The sequence below is a fragment of the Sesamum indicum genome, linkage group LG8, assembly GCF_026168435.1.
Source record: "Sesamum indicum cultivar Baizhima isolate 11 linkage group LG8, ASM2616843v1, whole genome shotgun sequence".
NCBI classification, from domain to species: domain Eukaryota; kingdom Viridiplantae; phylum Streptophyta; class Magnoliopsida; order Lamiales; family Pedaliaceae; genus Sesamum; species Sesamum indicum.
In genome coordinates, this window is record NC_142664.1 from 2,851,175 (window position 1) to 2,872,792 (window position 21,618).

General features: G+C 33.7%; 3 protein-coding genes across 3 annotated transcripts; 1 reads left to right on the forward strand and 2 right to left on the reverse strand.

Annotated features, from left to right (window-relative positions):
• Positions 1–501: 501 nt before the first annotated feature.
• On the reverse strand, positions 502–2,114 carry LOC105167488 (uncharacterized). The gene is made up of 2 exons (XM_011087244.3): positions 1,898–2,114; positions 502–1,364 (listed from the first exon to the last, which is right to left on the reverse strand). Exon 2 carries the CDS (start codon positions 1,349–1,351, stop codon positions 674–676), a length of 678 nt encoding a protein of 225 aa, XP_011085546.2. The 5' UTR covers positions 1,352–1,364; positions 1,898–2,114; the 3' UTR covers positions 502–673.
• A 2,640-nt stretch (positions 2,115–4,754) lies between these two features.
• On the forward strand, positions 4,755–6,168 carry LOC105167588 (fatty acid elongase 3-like). Its single transcript, XM_011087360.3, has one exon. The coding sequence runs from the start codon at positions 5,047–5,049 to the stop codon at positions 5,953–5,955; it is 909 nt and encodes a 302-aa protein (XP_011085662.1). The 5' UTR covers positions 4,755–5,046; the 3' UTR covers positions 5,956–6,168.
• Positions 6,169–19,009: 12,841 nt separating this feature from the next.
• LOC105167489 (calcium uniporter protein 3, mitochondrial) lies at positions 19,010–21,309 on the reverse strand. The gene is made up of 2 exons (XM_011087245.3): positions 20,638–21,309; positions 19,010–19,698 (listed from the first exon to the last, which is right to left on the reverse strand). Exons 1-2 carry the CDS (start codon positions 21,202–21,204, stop codon positions 19,216–19,218), a joined length of 1,050 nt encoding a protein of 349 aa, XP_011085547.2. The 5' UTR covers positions 21,205–21,309; the 3' UTR covers positions 19,010–19,215.
• Positions 21,310–21,618: the final 309 nt, after the last annotated feature.

A 21,618-nucleotide genomic window follows, 5' to 3' on the forward strand; every position in this document is an offset into this window, starting at 1 on the left:
TTATTAATTTAGAGTTTTAATGGGAACTAATATTTATAAAGGAATTTTTCAAAAAATTATTATCTTATTATCTTATCGAATTTGATGATTTTTTACAAAGGCCCAAGTCGGGACCGATTATTTTAGAGAGTTTATTAATTTATAGAGATTTTAGTGTATATGTTTATATGTATTCTCACTAAAAATATATTAATATGATACCATAGTTCAATATAAAATATAATCTCATTATTCTCATTCCATATAAAAGTCTAAACAAAATTGAAAACATAAACAATTCTGAATTTTTTTACCATAGTCGTTGCAATTAATTGAGTCGAGCATATCTCAATAATGCTTTATCTTAATCCCAAATTCTTGTTCGAATTTGATTGGGTTGAATCACATTGACCTCGACCCGAAAAACATCCGACTAAAATAAGTGACTTTAAACCGACTTAGAATCAAAAAGGCTTATTTTGTTAGTTTGATTGTTTTATTACAAATTGATATTACACCTCGTAATACACCTTACAACATATACACTCCGTGTAAACAAAAGTTCTTACATACACAATAACGTGGATTTTGCATAATGAAATGCAACACCAACTTATAGTAGAGAATTCCCTTTGCTGCTTTCTACCCACAAATCCCACCTTCCAAGCAGCATTACACAACTGAGCAAATTACATTACATTGTTAGAAGACCAAAAAATACAAGAACAAGAATGAAGAGAAGAATCTTCCTCAAGCTCTCATCATTCGACCCTGCAGGTTGACTATTCTCTGTGTTAAATCCGCCTTCAAGATCAGGCAACGAGCTAGGATATCCATAACCATACCCTGATACTCCTCCATATCCGCTTGCATTCGGGAACTCATGAAAATGGAAACTGAAAATAGGAGATAACATCCCATCAAAACCAGCAGGAATCCCAAAGTTGCTGATTGCTGCTGGTATAACTGGTATAAATCCGCCCGTTCGTCCAAATGCAGTATCAGACAAGTTATTTGCTTCTGGAGATGGCGCCGTTTCAGGTCTCTGCCCTGCTGGTCGGTTTGGGATTTCAGTACCAGGAGGAGGTTTTGATCTTGGGTCAGTTGACGTCTTCCCCCTGCCGTATAGAGGGATCAGCTTTTCCTCATCCACCGGGGCCTTACAAACAGGGCATTGGTGGGACTTTGAGTGACCTTGTAGCCATTTGTAAAGGCATGGCCAGCAATAGAGATGCCCACAGAAGGTGATCACTGGATCTTGAGCTAAATCAAAGCAAATATTGCATTCAAAATTGCCAACTTCACCTTCGTCTCTCACCGTGGAAGACATGTTCTCAGGCACCGTGGAGGTCGTATTACGAGCCTCTGCCATCAATGCTGATTGCCTGTGGATCACAAGCAATCAAGAACGACAAAAACTTAACTAAAATCAACATCCCCATTAATATAAACAAAAGGAATAAACATCCACATGTGTACACCGAATCAACAACTAAGCCCTCAATTGAAATACAGAGCTGGACAGGCAATTCCAAATGATTTTAATATTGCCACACTTTTCCCTAGCTGCTTCTGACGAAGGCCAACGGATCAGTAATCCCAGAACATAGCCCTACAAACAGTCCCTTTTGCAACATTCATCACTTAACACTAAAAACTTCATACAGCCTAAACGAGATTTACATCAACCAATGAAGTTAAAACTTTAGATTTTCAAAACCCAATGAATCAATTTCCAGCAACTTCCATCACACCGATCCACACAAAAACAGCTTCACTTTCCCTTTACACTAAAATCCCAACTTGCCAACTAGAACCAGACACGCATTTCAACAAACGGGTCAAGAACTAAATCGCAGTACAGCCACCAATCAACCCAAAAAAGAGATTAGAACGAAATTGCATCACAAAAACTCACCGTTGTCAACGTACTGATCAGCACAGCAAATGAAAGGCAATGGATAGTCGCCAAGGAAAAGAAACAAGTGCGTGTGTGCGTGTGACCGCGCGCGCGTATATAGATACATACAATATATACACACACACACACATATTGAAAGATAACTGAAATTATTGACTCGGTGACATTTTCAAGTACGTTTGGGTTCCTGTTGGTTAGGGAAAGGTCGCATTCGGCTTCTCGCAGTATTCAAATTCTGATTTCCCCCTAAGTCAACTATATCAAGCTTTGTATTGGACCGGGGCCTGTCCAGTGCATTGGGCCACACTCTGGGCTGAGATGTAAAACAGGCCTTTTCTCTGATTGGACCAAAGATTTCCAATTTTGTTCGGAGGCTCAGTTTTAATTATAAAATAATTGATTAAAAACTCTGGTTATGGCACTTGGATTCAGTTTTTCATAATTCATTATATAAATGCATATTTTTAGTTAAATTTCAAAACTAATCATATTCTTATAGTTAATAAATGAACTAAAAATGTACTTAATGAATAATTAGATTCAAATTAATTGTGGTGAGATTAAAAGTTACAAATTATGATTTTTATCAAAATATGATTTTGATTGAATTTAGAGGGTTTTGGGTGAGCTTATGAATTAGGTGTTAATGAGTAGGTTAAAATCCTATCCAGACCTATGCCCATAAAATATACATTTTGTCCAATAATATCCGAACTTTATCCAATCTTCTTGAGACATGACGCTATTGTTTTGGACCTGATGTTTTGAGTCTGAGCAGGGTCTAGATCCATAATCTTACTTTTTCTTTTTTTTTTTTTTCATAATGTTGTTGGGTAATATTTGATTTTTTTATTTAAAATAAATTAATTAAAAAAAACTAAATAAATTTTAAATTAAATTAACTTCCTTTCTTTTCATTTTTTATTTTTACCTATAATTTATTAATAAATTCAGAATTATTGGGACCAATTCACAAATAATTTTTTTACAGAATTTTTTAAGTAATATATTATTTATTATACCATTTACAAAATAATCTAATGAAACTATTAAATCTACATATTTAATGTAATCGAATTTAATATTATAAAACTTTAAAATTCAATTTTATCACTTCAAGTTTTCAAACAAGCATTATTTTCTATCAAAATAGGGGTGTCAATGGGTAGGATCTTACCCTACCTAAGCCCATGCACTAATTCAAAAATTCAAAACCAGAACATTGGATCCAAAAATAATAGCATTGGTTCTGGGTGTTGAGGGGGTTGGATAGGGTCTGAGTTTTATTTGATATAATGGTTTTTATGGGTTTTGGTAGGATCTTACCCTACCCAAACAATCCTATATCAAAATATTGAAAAATATACCTAGCATGATAATATATATATATATATATATAATTATTTATTTATTAATTAAAAAATATACATAGTTAAAGAATTACACGATAAATTTTGTTATGATATCTTAAGTTTTTTAAATTTGTTCACTTGAATGAAGATCAATTGAAAAATAATAATCTAATTGAATTGGAAAAAAAATTGTGTCCAAATTCGTTATTTAAATCCATTAAAATTGATGGGTAGAGACCCAACCCGAATCTAAACTATACTGTTTTTATGAGTTTATGTCTAATAATATTTATTGAGTTTGCATTTGGATATTTGAATTATTTATGAGCTCTATAAATAAGATGTCGGAAGCTTACAAACTAATTTTAAAGAATAGGGAGTTGTCAATTTATTTTTAAAATAAAATTTGACATCTTATAAGTTTTAAAAATACCTTAAAAATATATGAGCTTCTAAGATCTTATTAAATAAATTTAATCAAACATCTTCTTAATCCTAAAAGTGATTATTACAAAATACTATAAAAAAAAATTGTATTTGAATTCAAAACACAGGTTTAATCTATACAGATGCTAAGCCAATGGGCACTTAATTTTGAACATAACCATGTTTTAACGCAAATTTTGTGTTTCTAAATTTATTGAAACAAGAAAAATATTATAAATGATTTTTTTTATTTAATTGTACTTTTGTGGGTATAAAATCTCTACTTGAAACATCTGATTTTTTATTTTACGAATGCGATCTTTGATTTTGACTACTTTGGGGGTGGAGCTTGTGTCTTGTCTTGTACCAGAAGTTGTGTCTAGTTGTTGATGAACCACCCCTATTTATAATTTTAAGGTGGAAGACTTTATCATATTTACTTGATGACATAACGTCATATGATTGACCTTTTATGATGTGATATAAAATTATCAAATGACTAATATTTGCTTCCTTTGTTGGCAAGACTAGATTTGAATTGCCTTGAATATTTGAAATTTCAAACATGATAATATTTTATTTTACTCATGAATCAACATTTTATGGAAAGTATAAAATTGATGAAAAAATATATCGCAAAGGAGGGGCTGTGACTTTATTAATTATATTCGACACCAAATTTTGAAATATTTCATTAGTTCGTTATTACGGTGTATTTATTAGACGATTGCTAATTTAAAGAAAATATTTGTTATTTTCAAATAATGATAAAATATTTATAATTATAGCAAATTTTAGAAGAGTTTATCGTAAATTAACCTAAACTAAAAATAAATAATCTAACTTTATGAAGAAAAATTTATATATATATATATATATATGCGTGTGTATATTTATAATTAATAGTCGATAAAATTAAGTAGCCAGACGCATGAAGGGTGTTTATGGTAAGTTTGTAATAAAACATATTTATAGAATTTTTATTGGTGAATACAGGAAAAGCATCTTCCAATCAGAGGCATCCACGTAGCCAATTCTTACCTCTACATAAGCACCGATCATTTGCAGCCCTTGTTAAACCATTTCATCTCTGCTCTTCTCTATTTCAGAGCGCTCATTTTCTCAAAAATTTATAATAATAATAAAAGAAAAAGGAAACAAATTTAAAGCAGTTTGTTTGTTTGTTCTCTCTTCCAAATTCCAAATCTTCTTCACCCGAAAAGAAAAACATTTCTTTTTCTTTTTCTTTTTTTGATATAGGGAAAAGAAAACATTTCACCTCCGTACTCCGCCGCACAATCGCCGGTCAGAAATATTGTCGGGTCCTCTGTTGACGAGGCTCCGGCGTATCAACGCCGTCTCAGGCAGATGGCGTCATTTCATACCTTCACGTATTACCTCTCGGAGCATCCTTCTATCGTCGGCTTCCGGTGGAGCCCCTCCCAATCCTGGGGTTCCACCTGGTTATTCCTCTTCTCTTCAATCGCCCTTTATATTGCCACCGCCGTTATTCTTCATGTTTTCCTCCTGCTCCTTTTACGCCGAAGCCGGGCAGTTCCTCTCGGCCCCCTGCCAGCGGTCCACTCCCTCTCAATGGCCCTCATCTCGGCCACCATCTTCGCCGGCATCCTCCTATCCGCATCCGCAGAGATCCGGGATACACGGTGGTCTTGGCGCCGCTCCCGCACCACACCCTTCCAGTGGCTCCTCTGCTTCCCCCTCGGAACGCGCCCCTCCGGACGCGTCTTCTTCTGGTCCTACATCTACTACCTCTCGCGCTTCCTCCACGCGATTCGGACATTCATCACCATTCTCCGTTACCGAAACCTCTCCTCCTTCAAATTGTTCAACCACTCGATATTGATATTCATGTCGTTTCTCTGGCTGGAATTCTCGCAATCGTTCCAAGTGCTGGCGATTCTGTTGACGTCGCTGGTATACTCCGTCGTGTACGGCTACAGATTTTGGACGGCGATCGGGCTGCCGAGGGCGTGTTTCCCGTTCGTCGTCAACTGCCAGATGGTTCTGCTGAGCTGCAATCTGGTGTGCCACGTTGGGGTGCTCCTGCTGCACTTTATTAAGGGCGGCTGCAATGGGATTGGCGCGTGGGTTTTCAACTCCGTCCTCAACGGAGCAATTCTCTTTCTCTTCTTGAATTTCTACGTCAGAATGCATCTCAAAAAACGAAAGGCCGGAGCCAGCGCCACCGCCGCCGCCGGTGATGATAGGCGTTATGTGGCTGAAAAGTTGGAGCTGATCAAAGACAAAGAAGGTTGATCTCCTTTTCTTTTTTGGGGGGTCCTTTTCCTGTATATTTTTTGTTTGTAGTAAATTACAACTAATTTTTTCTTTTTTTTTTAAAAGCAAAATTAATTTCTAAGTATGTTCGCAATACATAAAAAGAATCATTTATATTTGTCCTAGGGATAATTATATTTAGACTAAGTTTGTTTGTACAAATTATTTATTTATTTTGGCATAATTATAAAAATTACTTACAACAGTCAAAAAAATTAGATTAATTTATACAATGATATTGACATTTTCTTGGAAACGTGTGTATAATTTCTAAAAAATGAGAGTGATTTATACCAATAATATTGATGTTTCTAATAAATATGTGTGTAAATTATTCAAAATACATGGATAGTTCATATAAACAGATCATATGTCTCGAACTTAGGAGTGCAAATGCAATTATCACATAATTTAGACCTTGTTTTTGATATAATTATACATGATAATATTGTTTAGCATATATAATCACTTATTTGGTCAAATTAATTGGAGCCCGAGCTTATGGATCTTCATATGGCGGATATTGCATCCCACTTGGAACTAAAATGCGAATATCCCCCAAAAGCACCTGCGGATCTTCTCAAATTTTGGCATCTTCTATGGAACATTTGGAATGTCTCTGATGCTCGCCACTTGTTGATTGGATTTTTTTTATTTAAATTCAATTCTAGTTTTTACTCCATTTAATATCGACACATTATATATATAGAGAGATGACATAATGTATTTTATTAAAAAAAATATTATATATATAAGATCTATGTACGTTAAATAAAATAAAAGATGCAATAAAATTTATAGTTAAAAACTTAATTCAATCTACGGACATGAATTTCAAGTAATTACCAAAATGAAATCTACCGAATTTACACCTTCAGCTCTTGTCCTGTCCTTGACCAAGAAAGGTAATCAATCGTTGAAGAAAATGCAGGCAAAGTTAAAATACTAGTTACTAATTACCATTGAGGTTGTACTATTCCTTTTGTACGAGGTAGATTGTGAGATTTTTTTTTTTTTCTTTTTGATAATTTAGGTAGGTTATGATTTTTTTTTTTAATTTAGGTAGGTTATGAGATTGAATTGCTTTGAAGGTAAATTACATTGAATTTTTTAAAGATTTGTCGTAATTAAGAATATGTTTTTTTGTTTACAAAATTATAAATAATTTGATAAAATTATGTAAGTTTTTAATGGAATATGAAACTGTCAACTTTGCTTTTATTGTATTTTTTATTTTTTAAAAAAATTAAGAATTGAAAGAAAATTGGACAAGGTGGATGGAAACATTTGGGGGAAAAAAACTATCCACTTTGTCCACAAAAAAAAAATTAAAAAATAAGTAAAATTATAATTCATAGTTTACACAGGCATTTGTTCAGTTTACAACAAAAAATGAAAGAAAATATAATGAAAACTAACAGATTAGACTAATTATTTAACGACTGCTAAAATTATGGAGGTATTGGTAATTTTTCAAACAATGGGATAATTATAATTATGCCAAATTTCAGAAAAACTCATTTTAATTTACTCTTATTTTAAACACGAGACGGTCTAGGACGGTTAACGTGCAAGATATTGTTCTTAGATCCCAAAATTAAGTAGGAAGGGTTTATATTAACTATCATTGATTGACAATTTGTTTGGAATAAAATACTCTCAAATATACTTATTTTTCGTTCATATCTTTAAAGTTAATTTTTTGTTAATAATTCTTTATTCATGCATGTTTAAAATTAATTTACTTTATTAGTTCTAATTAATTACTCATTTTGTTTTTTTAATTAATTAGGTAAATATACTAAAATCTTAAAGTATGCACACACGCCACATGTATCTTCATAACTAATATTAATTAATACCACTAGAAGAATTATAATATTTAACTACAAATTAATTGCAATAGTTAATAATAAATATTCATAGTAAATAGTTATTGACCACGGCCACGTAATGGTTACTAGCCGTGGTTTTTGCAAGGGTGGCTAAAATATTGGTCATGGCTAAAAATCATGACAAATATTTTAACAACGGTTCTTAGCTGTAGCAAATAATTTTTTCATGATACACCCAACAGGTCTCTAAATCCAAAACCATTGTTTCATAACTCAGTTATTGGGTCAAATGGGATGAAACTCACACCTTTATTTTTTCTTTGAAAATTCTTATAATCACATCTAAGAAGGTGACTATACCAATTACAGCTCTTGTTTAAAGACAAAGAAACATACTTGATCATTATTTTCCACGAGAAATCCAAACTGGATTTTGGGTCAAAAGCAGTTGCATTCTCTCTTAGCAGTGCGCTGCCGGGACTTGACTGTAGGTGGTGCCTACTTTTGAGGAAAGTTATCACAAATTCTTATCAAAATCGAGATTAATTGTATTTAAACCAATTATATAATAAATATAATATATTTATCATATGATTAATATATAATTTAAAAAAATAATTAATTATATCATAATTATTTTGCTATTAATTTCGTTAGATTAAAAATTCACAAAAAGGTACATACAATTAACCTATCACAAATGTTCTACTGTCGAAAATCATAATTGGAAACGTGAAAATATGTCAAATCCATGTCGTTATGATTCCACATGCTCTATGCAGAGGTTTTGCTGAAAGCATGGCCCTAAGGCCGACAACGGCGTGTTGTAAAAGAACAAGAAGGGGAATTTGACGTTGTCATGATGGAAACAAGAGGTCTTTAATGGCGTTGATTAACATGGTTTTTGGCAGTTGTCTTAGGTGGTCCATCTTGACGGCCTTTCTTTTTCTTTTTTAATAAATAATTTAAAACATTTCATTAAAATAAATCACCAAAATAACAATTATTGTGTAGTAATTTCAAGAGTTAGTACTCATAATTTTAAAAAAAATACAGTCAAAATCAATAAATCCATCCCAATTTGAATGAAGAAACCCACTTAGCAAGTGTATAGGCTGTTGCATTGGCTTGTCTGGCAATGTGGCAGAACTTCCATAATGGTCTTCTCCTCTAGTCAGAAAGATAGTGGAAATGTTAAAATTGGCAAGATTTCTAACTTTTGTGCTCTGCAACAACCAAAACAAGAGGAAGAAGAAGGCACCATATTCAACAGAGAAAGAATTTCGCGGGCTATTTAAAATATGATGGAAGTCGTGTTTTCTATTCTTATTTAGCGCTATTTAAAACGTGGGTTTAGATTTAGCTTTTCTTGGTTAGTCATCAGCGCTTTTATTAGTTCTTTTAATCGTTTTCTTATTTTAGCAACTCTTCAGTTCTCATTCAGTTTTGTTAGTTGCCGCAGTTCGAGCTTCTTGAAAGCTATATAAACCAGCTACCCTGTATTTTCTTTGCAAGTGAGTATTATCAAAAGACTTCCCTTTCGAAATGCTTTTTTCTGGGTTTTAACATGGCATCAGAGCCACGATTCAGTGGCTTCTTTTTCCTCTTTTCAATATAGAAAACTGCATTTCTTTTCTGTTCCTACTTTCATTACTGATAAACAGACATTCTGCTTATCTTCATTCTTGAATAGCCCAATATGTCAGGAAAACTTACAGAAAGAAGCATGACTCAAGATCAAGAACGCAAAGTCACACTTTGGCCAGAAAAATTAAGGCTGCACGGAGGTGAGCATCCAGGCACAAGTTTGGTATCTGTTCTGCTAAATGGAAGCAATTTTTTAACATGGAGTCAATCGGTTAAATTGGCATTGAAAGCCAAACAAAAGTTGGGCTTCATTGATGGAGCTATGGAAGACCAATGGAAAACGAGGATGAGATTGAACAATGGGAACGCGTGGACAGTATGGTAGCTTCATGGCTACTGAATTCAATAAACAAGGAGGTTGTGGAAGCTTTTATATACACAACATCTGCACAAAATTTGTGGAAACAATTAGAAGCGAGATTATGGGAAAGTAATGGCCCCATGTTATACGACATTCAAAAGAAAATCAGTTCTCTCACTCAAGGTGATATGACGATCTTGACATACTTTGCAAAACTGAAAATGTTATGGGACGAGTTGGCACATTTGGACCCTTTGCTGGAGTGCTCTTGTGGATCTAGTGCTATGGCGGAGCGGAATTCGTCAAGGGAGCTTATACAGTTCTTGATGGGTCTTGAAGATGACTATGACCATACAAGGAGTCAGATATTATTAATGGACCCCTTGCCTACGATAGAAAAGGCATACTCAATGCTAATGCGTATTGAAAAGCAGCGTGATATACATGTAAGTGCAAGCCAAGATGGGGCGATGGCTGTTAAATTCTCAAATCCAAGAAGAGATCAAGCGAGTGAGATAGCTGCAAGAAAGAGGTCTGTCATTGATAAGAAGTCGCAGTACTCCAATTTCTGTTAAAGTAATGGTCACACGAGACAATCTTGCTTCAAGATTGTCGGCTTCCCTGACTGGTATAAAAATTTAATTGAACAAAGGAAGAGTGAAAAGGGAGGTGCAAACAGAGCATATAATGCAAGAATAGAAGATAACCTGCAGAGCCAAGATTTCAATATCAGACCTGACCTTGCCAAAATAATCAGAAATGAAGTGAAGAAAGCAATGCATGAACACGATTCTGTGAAGGCACACTCAACCAATATGGCAGAAATGGAGGATTATGGAGGTGATGTTCTTACTAACAAATCTTGGATTATAGATAGTGGTGCATCCACTCATATGTGCAATGATTTTCATCTTTTGAAACATCTAAAATATTTCAAGAATCCCATTTATGTGAAGTTACCAGATGGTACAAAAAGGAAAATTATATGTAAAGAGCAAATAGAATTGTCTGCTAATATCATCTTAAAAGAAGTTTTGTATGTCCCTACTTTTAAACATAACTTACTCTCTATTAATAAAGCATGCCTTGATAACAAACTTAAGGTGATTTTTACTAGTAACAAGTGTGTCTTGCAGGAGCCTCAGACGATGAAGATTTTGGGAATAGGTAGACTAGTCGGCAGGCTTTACATTCTTGATAAAGAGTTCTGTAAAACAACTACTAATCAGTCTGAGAATTCACTTGATGTATTATGTATGAAAGCTACTTTACATGACATAGATGTATGGCATAGAAGATTGGGCATGCCCCCATTGATGTACTCAAACACATACCTCTTGTTAATAAAGCACATTCTACCTTGAGTTTATGTGATGTGTGTCCCATGGCAAAACAACGTAGATTACCTTTTATTACTAGCCAAACTCGAGCCACGAATAATTTTGACTTCACATAGATGTTTGGGGACCGTATAAACAATTTTCCATTACTAATTCACATTACATGTTAACCATAGTTGATGACCACAGTAGAGCCACATGGATCTACCTTATGAACTATAAGGACCAAGTCGTATAGAAACTGGATTTTTTTTTTATAATTTGATATACAATCAATTTCACAAACGCATTAAAGCTATTAGGACTGATAATGGCACAGAATTTACTAGTCAAATCTGTCAAAAGTTTTTGCAAAAACATGGAGTGATTCATCAAAGAACTTGTGTTTTCACCCCACAACAAAATGGAGTGGTTGAGAGGAAACATCAACATTTGTTACAATTGGCTAGAGGATTGCTATTTCAAGCACGGATGCCTTCAAAATTTTGGACAGAGGCTCTCCTCACTGCAGCTTATTTAGTAAATAGATTGCCTACGGTAGTGCTAAATTGGAAAACACCTTTTGAGGTTTTGTATGGTAAACCTGCTTCGTATGACCATTTAAAAACTTTTGGATGTTTATGTTATGCCTCTAACACCCTGCCAAACAAGAAGAAATTTGACTCTAGAAGTTATAAATGTGTTTTCTTGGGATATGGTCATGATCAAAAGGGGTATAAAGTCTATGACTTGGGTTCTCAAAGTACTTTCACTAGGGACTTAGTGTTTTATGAAGATGTGTTTCCTTTTGAATCCATAAACTGTGATAATCTAGCTTGTCCACTCCCTATAGTAGCAGTTGATAACCAACCTACCCTATATGAAGATTCAGAAAATAAAGGAACTATAGAAACAGAACATAGTATGGAAGAAATACAGCCTAGGAGGACGACCAGGTTGACCTCAGAACCTAGGTGGATGAAAGACTTTGTATGTGATATTGCTAGTGATTCTATGCCTAAACAGATTACTACTATAACACCCTCCTTTGGGTGTTCTGTACAAGCATTATCTACATTGCAGGAACCCAAAAATTTCAGAGAAACCCATCAAAGAGAGGAATGGAGGGAAGCAATGAAATCAGAAATTGCTGCACTAGAGCTCAATGACACGTGGGATTTGGTGAAGGCACCTGAAGGCAAGAAGTGCATTGGAAGTAAATGGATTTATAAACTAAAATTGAAGCCAGACGGAACAATTGAAAGATACAAAGCGAGGCTTGTAGCAAAGGGCTACAACCAAGTAGAGGGGGAGGACTACACGGACTGCTTTGCGCCTGTTGCAAAAGCAGTAACAGTGAGGATGTTCATGGCTGTGTCTGTGGTAAGGGGATGGCCTATTCACCATTTTGATGTTAATAACGCCTTTTTACATGGTACATTGCAGGAGGACATTTACATGAATGCCCCCGAGGGATTTGAGGTTGAACCAGGGTATGTATGCAAACTGAAAAAATCCCTCTATGGCTTGAAGCAAGCATCGAGAGAGTGGAACAAGAAATTCATAGAGAACATGGAGCTTATGGGCTTTAGACAACCTAGACACGACTGTTGTCTGTTCACAAAAGAGGTGAAGGAGGGACAGATTTTACTACTTGTGTATGTAGACGATGTCCTCATTTCAGCCCCTACAATCACTCGCATTCAAACTGTAAAACAGCACCTGCACAAATTATTTACCATCAAGGACTTAGGGGTGGCGAAATATTTTCTTGGGATTGAATTAGCTTGGTGCAATGAAGGGATGCTAGCCACACAAAACAAGTATACTGCTGATATTATACAGGATTTAGGATTGGTTCATGCTAATGCTAAAGACACCCCACTGCCCGTGGGAGCAAAGCTCACCTCAACAGGTGGGAACCCGTTGTCTGAACCTTCCAGATATCATAGGTTGATAGGGATTCTGCTCTATTTGAATTACACCCGACTTGACATTTCATACGGGGTGTAACAATTAAGTCAATACCTGCATAAACCATACCAACTCCATTGGGATGTTGCAGTCCACCTTGTGAAATATTTGAAGGGTCATCCTTCTATAGGTATTTTCTTTTCTTACAAGAACTCTGTTAAGCTAACTGCCTTCTGTGATGTAGATTGGGCAGGTTGCATTGAGACAAGGAAATCACTCACTGGTTTCTGCATCTTTTTTGGTAATACACCTGTTTCCTGGAGAACAAAGAAACAGGTTACAGTCTCTCGATCAACTGCGGAAGCTGAGCATCGTAGCCTTGCTACCACAGTATGCGAACTCATCTGGTTGAATTACCTACTTCAAGAACTCCGGATTGAAATTTCCCAACCAATCCCACTCTATTGCGATAATAAAGCCGCTGTTCATATAACTGTGAACCCAGTGTTCCACGAACAGACCAAACACATCTAAATTGACTGCCACATCGTGAGAGAGAAATATAAGGAAGGATTCGTCCGTCCCACACATATGAGTGCAAAGGAACAAGTCGCCGATGTCTTTACAAAGGCTCTACCAGCTACAACTTTCAAACTTATGAAGTCCAAGTTGAACCTCCTTTCTTGGCCACAGGGTTCAACTTGCGGGGGGAGTGTTAAAATTGGCAAGATTTCTAACTTTTCTGCTCTGCAGCAACCAAAACAAGAGGAAGAAGAAGGCACCATATTCAACAGAGAAAGAACTTCGCGGGCTATTTAAAATCTGATGGAAGTCGTGTTTTCTGTTCTTATTTAGCGCTATTTAAAACGCGGGTTTAGATTTAGCTTTTCTTGGTTAGTCATCAGCACTTTTATTAGTTCTTTTAGTCGTTTTTTTGTTTTAGCAACTTTTCAGTTCTCATTCAGTTTTGTTAGTTGCGGCAGTTCGAGCTTCTTGAAAGCTATATAAACCAGCTACCCTGTATTTTCTTTGCAAGTGAGAATAATCAAAAGACTTCCCTTTCGAAATGCTTTTTCCTGAATTTTAACAGGAAACTTATTAATGTCTTTTAGAGCAAGTAAAATGACTTTAACAAACTTAGTAACAATAGTTATTTGTTAGTTATACATATTTAATATTAATAATTGGCGTGTGTTAACTACTGATGATTGAAACTCATGATACGATTGTAATTGATTTATTAAAAATAATAATTATTGTAAATTTTACTATCGTATATTATTCAAGAACTCAGTTACTTAAATTTAATACATTCAGATTTAATTAAACTCTAGGATGTCCAATCTATCCCAAAGAACATATAGATTGGTATTGGACCTATTTTTAAAATTTGGGCTGAATTTTGGGTGGAGGGTCCTATTCGATTGGATACCCACATCTTTTAACTATAAATAATAGCAGTCAAAGGTATTTATAGAGTCAGATGTGCGCACATCAATATATGTATATGTCCAACTATTACTATCAGGTACGTCCTCATGCTTGGAGGAGAACAATCGTTATTTTTCAGATCTTAGGTACGACTAGATCACATTGACCCTGATTCGAGCACACAAATCTTTTATCTTGCCTAGAAAATTGTCTTATGAGGGCCGGGTATTTTAATCTTTTCTCAGTGGATCCTTATTTACTCGCCTCAAGTTTATATATTTTGGGGATTATATCACTGTCCTCTCCTGAGGTTCGATGAATTTATATATACACCCTCTGTAGTTTGAAATTTTTCATCTAATATCCCTGACGTTTGTTTTCCTCCAATAAATAGATCTCTCATCGTTAGTCAAAATTTACAAAAATTATTGGTATTAGCAAAAAACTAAATGAAAATCTATAGTTACTCTCAATTAACTTAATACTAACTTATTGCAAGTCAATCTAATCTTTCTAACCAAGCTACCCTTACAAGAGTGAGATGTAGCTTCTCATATGTATTAGCATGTATAAATATGTATAAAGGTAATTTAATCAGAAAACGTTTGTTTGACCTGTAATATATCAATCGGTAGTAAATATGAATTTTTCATTCGATATTTTTAATTAATATTAATAAATTCCATGAATTTTCACTAACGATCTATTCATTGAATTAAAACAAATATCAAGTGTATTAAATATAATATTTCAAAAAAAACAAATTTATATATAATTATACAAAATTTCAAAAATTAAAGAACGGTATAATCACCCCTATATCTTTTAATCAAAATGTTTGAGACATTAGTAGACCTACTTGATTTCCATGACGCATCAAAAACATTTAATATTAGTATTATAAAGATAAGAATAAAAGGACTTATAAACATCAGAATATAATAAACAAAAAAGCTGTATTATACATCGCCGTCTTGATTTCAAACTTTGATAATCATTTATATATAGTATTCCTCAATTTAGGGTCAACCAGTTGGCATCGCCCACAATTCTTCACATCTCCCCTATAATAAATGTCTGTGTTCATCTTATACTGAATTAATAATAATAAAAGTAAAGAATAATTATACTGTTGTTTTAAAAAATTTAGTGTAATTATATATAATTTTTTTGTAAATTTAAATAATTTTTTAATATTTTTAATGTTTGTTTTCGTCCGATAAATATGTTCATTCGTTAGTCAAAACTTACAAAATTTATTAAATTAAAAAACAAAAAAGAAAGAAGAATTTGGAATAAAAGTCCATAAGTACCCCGAATTAACTTACTTATTGAAGGTCAAACAAATATTTTTTAACCAAATAAGGATGAAGATATACCTCCTTACATGCATTAGTGCGAGTATAAATGTATAATGATAGTTTGACCGGAAAAGATTTATTTAATCTACAATAAGCAAGCAAAAAATCAATTGATGATAAATATAATTTTTTGGTAATATAAGTAAATTTGGTAAATTTTGACTAGTAAGAGATATATTTGTTGGACGAAAATAAATATAATTAGAGTCATTTAGTTAATTAATACGTGATCTATACAAGAGACAATTGCTTCTTAATCATAAAATACTGACCCAAATAGATAAATCAAATAAGAACTGTCTTTATAAGATTTCCAACAAAATCATAAAAGAAGTAGATCAGAAAGAATACACCAAAATAATTTAAATGGAGTTTTCGTAAGAATGAACTAAAGGTACTAAATAAATTTATTTAAATGACAAATATTTATGTATAATTATATTAAATTTTAAAAAGAAATCATGGAATTATCCCTAATAATAATAATAATAATAATATTTGCACGTAATTATATGTGTCATCGTTGGTAGTTCTATCCCTTGCAATACATTTTGGGGAAGGAACATTTTGTGACTTATAAATTCGTTTGTTGGGATAGCCACAATGGGTTTATTCCACATCGCTAAAAATGTTTATTTGGCTACAGGAAATTAAAGAAAAATCAAGGTTTTAAATTTTCATACGTTTTTAACGAATTTATGAAATTGTTTTCATTTTTTGTTTTATAAAAACAAAAATATATGCCAATTTTGAAATTATTTAGTTTCTTGAAAAGAAAAATAAAACTCTAACTTTCATAATTTTCCCACCCAAATCTGAGTTTTTAAGAAAATCATTTTTTTTAACGAAACATTTATCTCATAGTTTTAGTTATAAATATATAAATTCTTATGGCACGCCTAAATAATAATTGATTTAATATTGCGCTTAATTAGTAATGTAATAAGGACATCTAATAACACATAGTTAAAAGTAATAAATAATACATTATTATTATTTAGTTTTAATAGCAACTACATCAAATAATAACTCCGAATATAATATATTACATGAAAACAAATTATTTTTGTCGGCATAAATGATAGAAAACTAATATACATGTGCTAAAATTAAAAACAAAAAGGTAATATTTTTTTTTTGGTGAACGATAAGTTTTACTAATCAAAGAATTTGTACAACAAGGTCCAGACCTCAAAGCTACGCACTCTGGCGCGCTATCTTTTGACGATAATTATCAATGTTTCATTAATATTATAAATTATCTATAATATTTTCAAAAAATTTCCAAATTTTATTTTAATATTTAATAAGTTGAAACAAGTATTAGAAACGAAAGTTGAAGATAAGTGGAAATGGAAGTGTGGATACTGTTAACGGTCCAAAAGTAGTGCGAAAGCAAATTTGAAGCTTTAAAATAACAGCCTCACGTTGAAAAGGTAACCCCAGAAATGGAAATTAAGGATCGTGCTTTCGTAGAAGCGCCTTCCCCACTCCCAATAATACTTACCAGTTCTCAACTGCCTAACACATGAAACGCGCTTTGTTGACTTCGTTTTGCATTCAATGTATGTGGGTCCTTAATTTGGGATTGTATCCCAAAAACAATAAGTGGTAAAATTAATTTTTATTAAAAAAATCTTGTGAAAATTATAAGCTGTTTACTTATATTTTGATCATTCAAATTCAACAAAACTTTTAAAATATTTTGTTATGTTTTATTTTAAACATTCTATTACTTTGAGCTTTTTTGTTTTTACTACATAAATCCGAGATATTTGGGGTATTTTGATATTTTATTTACAATATAAATATGAATTTGGGAGGTATTCGGTATATTTTGATATTTCTTTTACGAAATTCTTTTCTTGTTTTGATATTTTTTAATCAATTATTTGATATGTCGAATTCTTTTAAAATATTTGCAAGTGCGGGTAAAAGATTTGTTTATATTATTTACTGTAATTTTAACATGTATTATCATTTACTGCAGTGACTATTTTATACCACCTCCAAATATGATGTTAGTTATTCAAGTTCAACAGTGATTCATGCAGGGTATTAGTTAATACAAGTTCAAAGTAAATCTTGTATTAACCTATTCTGATTTTTTTTATACAGAATAATAATAATAATAAGGTTACAACTACTTCTATTTAGATTTAATATAATTATAAATACAAATACTGATGTTGTAATATTTATGTTACCTTCACAAGCTAGAACAACTTATATTTGGAAGTTATCTCATTAAGGACTCTATTAAGAGACAATAATAATTATCGGAACAAATACCCCTCAATTGGAATATAATTATGTTAAATTCCTATTTTTTCCAAAAAAATATAAAATAAAAAATGTAATTATTTTTGAAGATGAGTAAAATAAATAATCTTAGTCCATAAAATTATTTTAAAAGAATTTAAAAAGTATGTAAAAGTATGCATAATTTAAAAGGGTATTCTGATCAATTTATTATAAAAATTGAATGAAAACGTAATAAAAGTTAATAGAATGGGCTCGTTGCTAAATAGACATAAAATGAGAAGGTACTTTTCATTTTTCAAATAATTTAAAAATATTTATAATTACGTCAAATTTTAAAAAAAATAGTTGTAATTTAGCTTAAAAAGAATAAAAGGAACAAATAGGGATGTTGATTTATTGGGAGATTATATAGCTACAATTATGGATTCCACATGCATTAGTTGTATGTGTTGTTTGAATTTAGGAACAAGTTCTTATTATTCCTCCATTTGGTGGTTGGTTTTATTACAATCTTCATGCCATGTTCTTTGATTCCCCCTCAATAATTGCCCCACATTTCAACTTTGCAACAAGTGAGAAATACAATTATACATAAAAATATTTATATTTACACAACGTGCGATTCAACCAATACTCTATTTCGTTAGGTATTAATTGCTATAATTATATATGAGGCTTCACAATTTTATCCGAAAAAAAACCATCATTAGGAAGCTTAAGGCTTGTAAGCTACGAAAACTTCTTGTTTACTACTGAAATGAGGTGGGTATGAAAATACCAAACAGTGCACTAATGAAATTTTGTTATAACATTAAGTTTTCACAATTTAGAAATTATAAGTTCTCTAATCTTTTTCTTTTGAAAAAAATTCCATTTATTACATCTAAGACTGATTGATATCCTAGGAAGTAACTAACATCCCCTTCTCTTCCAATGTTGAAATGCACAAAAATACCTGAGTTGTAAGAAGAAATCCCATTCCTATTGTTATAATGCCTCTGTACATTATGGTTACAGGAGCCGCCAAGACACAGAAATCTAGCATTCAGTTCAAAGGGTACAAGCCTAAAACAAAAATTTCTGTAACTTTATATCTTCTGATATATGCGTTTTTTTTTTTTTTTTTTTTAATCTCATTTTCTTAATTTTAAACAAGATCACAATTTCTACATCCTCTGTGCATCACTACAAACTGGATAACTAATTGAGACAGCGCTTTCTTGGGCTGCCGATGTCTGAGAACAGAGAGCCTTCTTCAGCTCATTGTACCTCTCAACATCGAAATTTTCAGCCTTCATCAGCCGCTTCTGCCTGGCGGTGAATCGGCTCTGGTAAAACCCCTCGAACGAGGGCTCTTTCTTTGTTCTTAGGAAGAATGCGTAACCTCCCATGAAATAAAATGATGTAACATAGAAACAGATAGGTTCCATGACATCCCAAGAGAGCTCCCAGAATGTCAGTCTCATGAAAGCTGCTGTCTGGACAACCAGATAGGCTAATCCACACATGAGCTCCCGCCGTATGTGCAGCTCCGCTTTCCTGTCAATCTCTGCTTTCTGATTCTCCAATTCTTGGAGTTCTCTCATTCTGGGATCATAGGATTTGGGGGCTAAGGACACTGGCAACAATCCTTGGATGGCTTTCACCACCTGTAAGGACAAAAATTGTACACAACATTTGGGTAAAATATGGCTCCATTTCACCTGTAGTTTTACTTGTATGATTCTTACACAAAGATTTAACATTTGATTGTTGTTAAACTCAAATTACTCAGAACTACAACCTTGCGCTCTTGTCTTCCCTATTTGGACAAGGAACCAAAATCTTGTCCTTGCGACCAATAGTTTGATTTCTGCAATCTCTCACATCCTAGGAGTTTTTACTACATTAACACTGTTAAGAAATTGTACTGGTTAATGATGCAATCTCTTCTTGCTTCACCTCCACAAAGGTCTTTGACTTATTCACCTCCAACTCTCTAGAGTTTTCTTAAGACATGATTGCTTACATTTGCAGGACTCCACAAAAGTTGGATGTCCTTTTCATTCTCCCACCTTTGCCCCACCTCAAAAAAATCAAAGATTTTTCTCCCATCTTTTTTACCAGACAGAAATCTATGTTTAAGATTTATTTTTCTTGTTCTTTAGGGCAAAACCCAAAGGTTTTCAAGAGGGGTGGTGCTGTTTTTTTCTTTTAACTTTTTGGGGAATGGATGGAAAGAAAATCTGCAATGAACAGTGATCCACCCTCTAATAAAAGTCACCATCTGGTTCTAAGACATCTGAGTGCCAAACATTGTTTCAGTTTGCCTGTGGAAGAAGACATGGAAACACAAACACATATGAAAGAGCTTATCAGTTCTCGGTAGTCTCCAAATCATAAACTTGGGGGAAAACAAGAAAAATTCAACAACTATGAAATCTGATCACCATTATTCAAATTTTGACCTCATCTTATTACTCTAGTTTATGACAATCTACTCTACCTTTGCCTTCTGAATACTACCAGGAATCAAATAAAACATTAAACAAACAAAATTTAAAAAGAAACTGATGAATCAAGAAACAAGAATGCATTCAAAAACCAACCTTATCAGGCCTGAGGAACACGATGTTTCCAAGAACAATCACGCTCCCCGATTCATCAAGCATTTTAGCAAATTCCAGCGCTTGATCCAAATTCGAGCATTCCTTAGCACAAATCTCCAAGAACTCCGGATAAGACACACAATCCTTCTCAATCTGCCTCAGGTTCGACTTGACCATCTCCAACTGGGACAACCTAAGAATCTTCTTCGCATCCGCCACCGTCAGCTTCCCCTCCTCCTCCGGCGCCTGCGCCGGAGGCCTAAGCCCATCAAGCCTAATCCTGTCCCTGGCAATGTCCATCCCCCGGAGCTTCTCCAGGAGCTTTTCTCCGGTGGGAAGAAACCGCAGCCCCAACGGCGGGGCGGCCAACGAGTCGCGGTGGAGGTACCGTCGGAAGATCCCATCGTCTCCAGGATCAGGGGCGAGCCTATTCGGCGTTGTCTGAGGACTCGACGCGGCGGATCCCACAGCCGCCCGAGGTAAGGAAGTCCGGCAGTTTGTGACGGCGGGGTTGCCGATTCTTGCCATGCTGAAGAGGCGGTGAGCTAAAGCTTTCTTGAACGCCATTGATGAAGAAGTAACACTGAACACGATTTCTAGGTGGCGTTAGAGGCGTGTTTGCAGATGCGTTTTGGATCGCTACAACAATGGCGTAGTAGTAGAAGAGACCTACGCTATATATAGTGCCTAGCCGCCCCCCCTCCCCACCGCACCCCAACACCAAAATAAAATTAAATTATTGAAATTAGTGGTAGAAAATTAAAGCCTGGGCTACATCCAACCCTTCAATTTACAGCTAATTAAATAAACATTCATGGCTTTTATTTAAATTATGACTAATTAACGAGTACTAATATACTGTAAGCTAAATTTATGAGAATTTTAACATAACTATAAATATTTTTTTATTATTTAAAAAATTATAAATACTCCTTAATTTTAACGTTTGTCTAACAACAATCCCAATTTTATTAGTTTTTT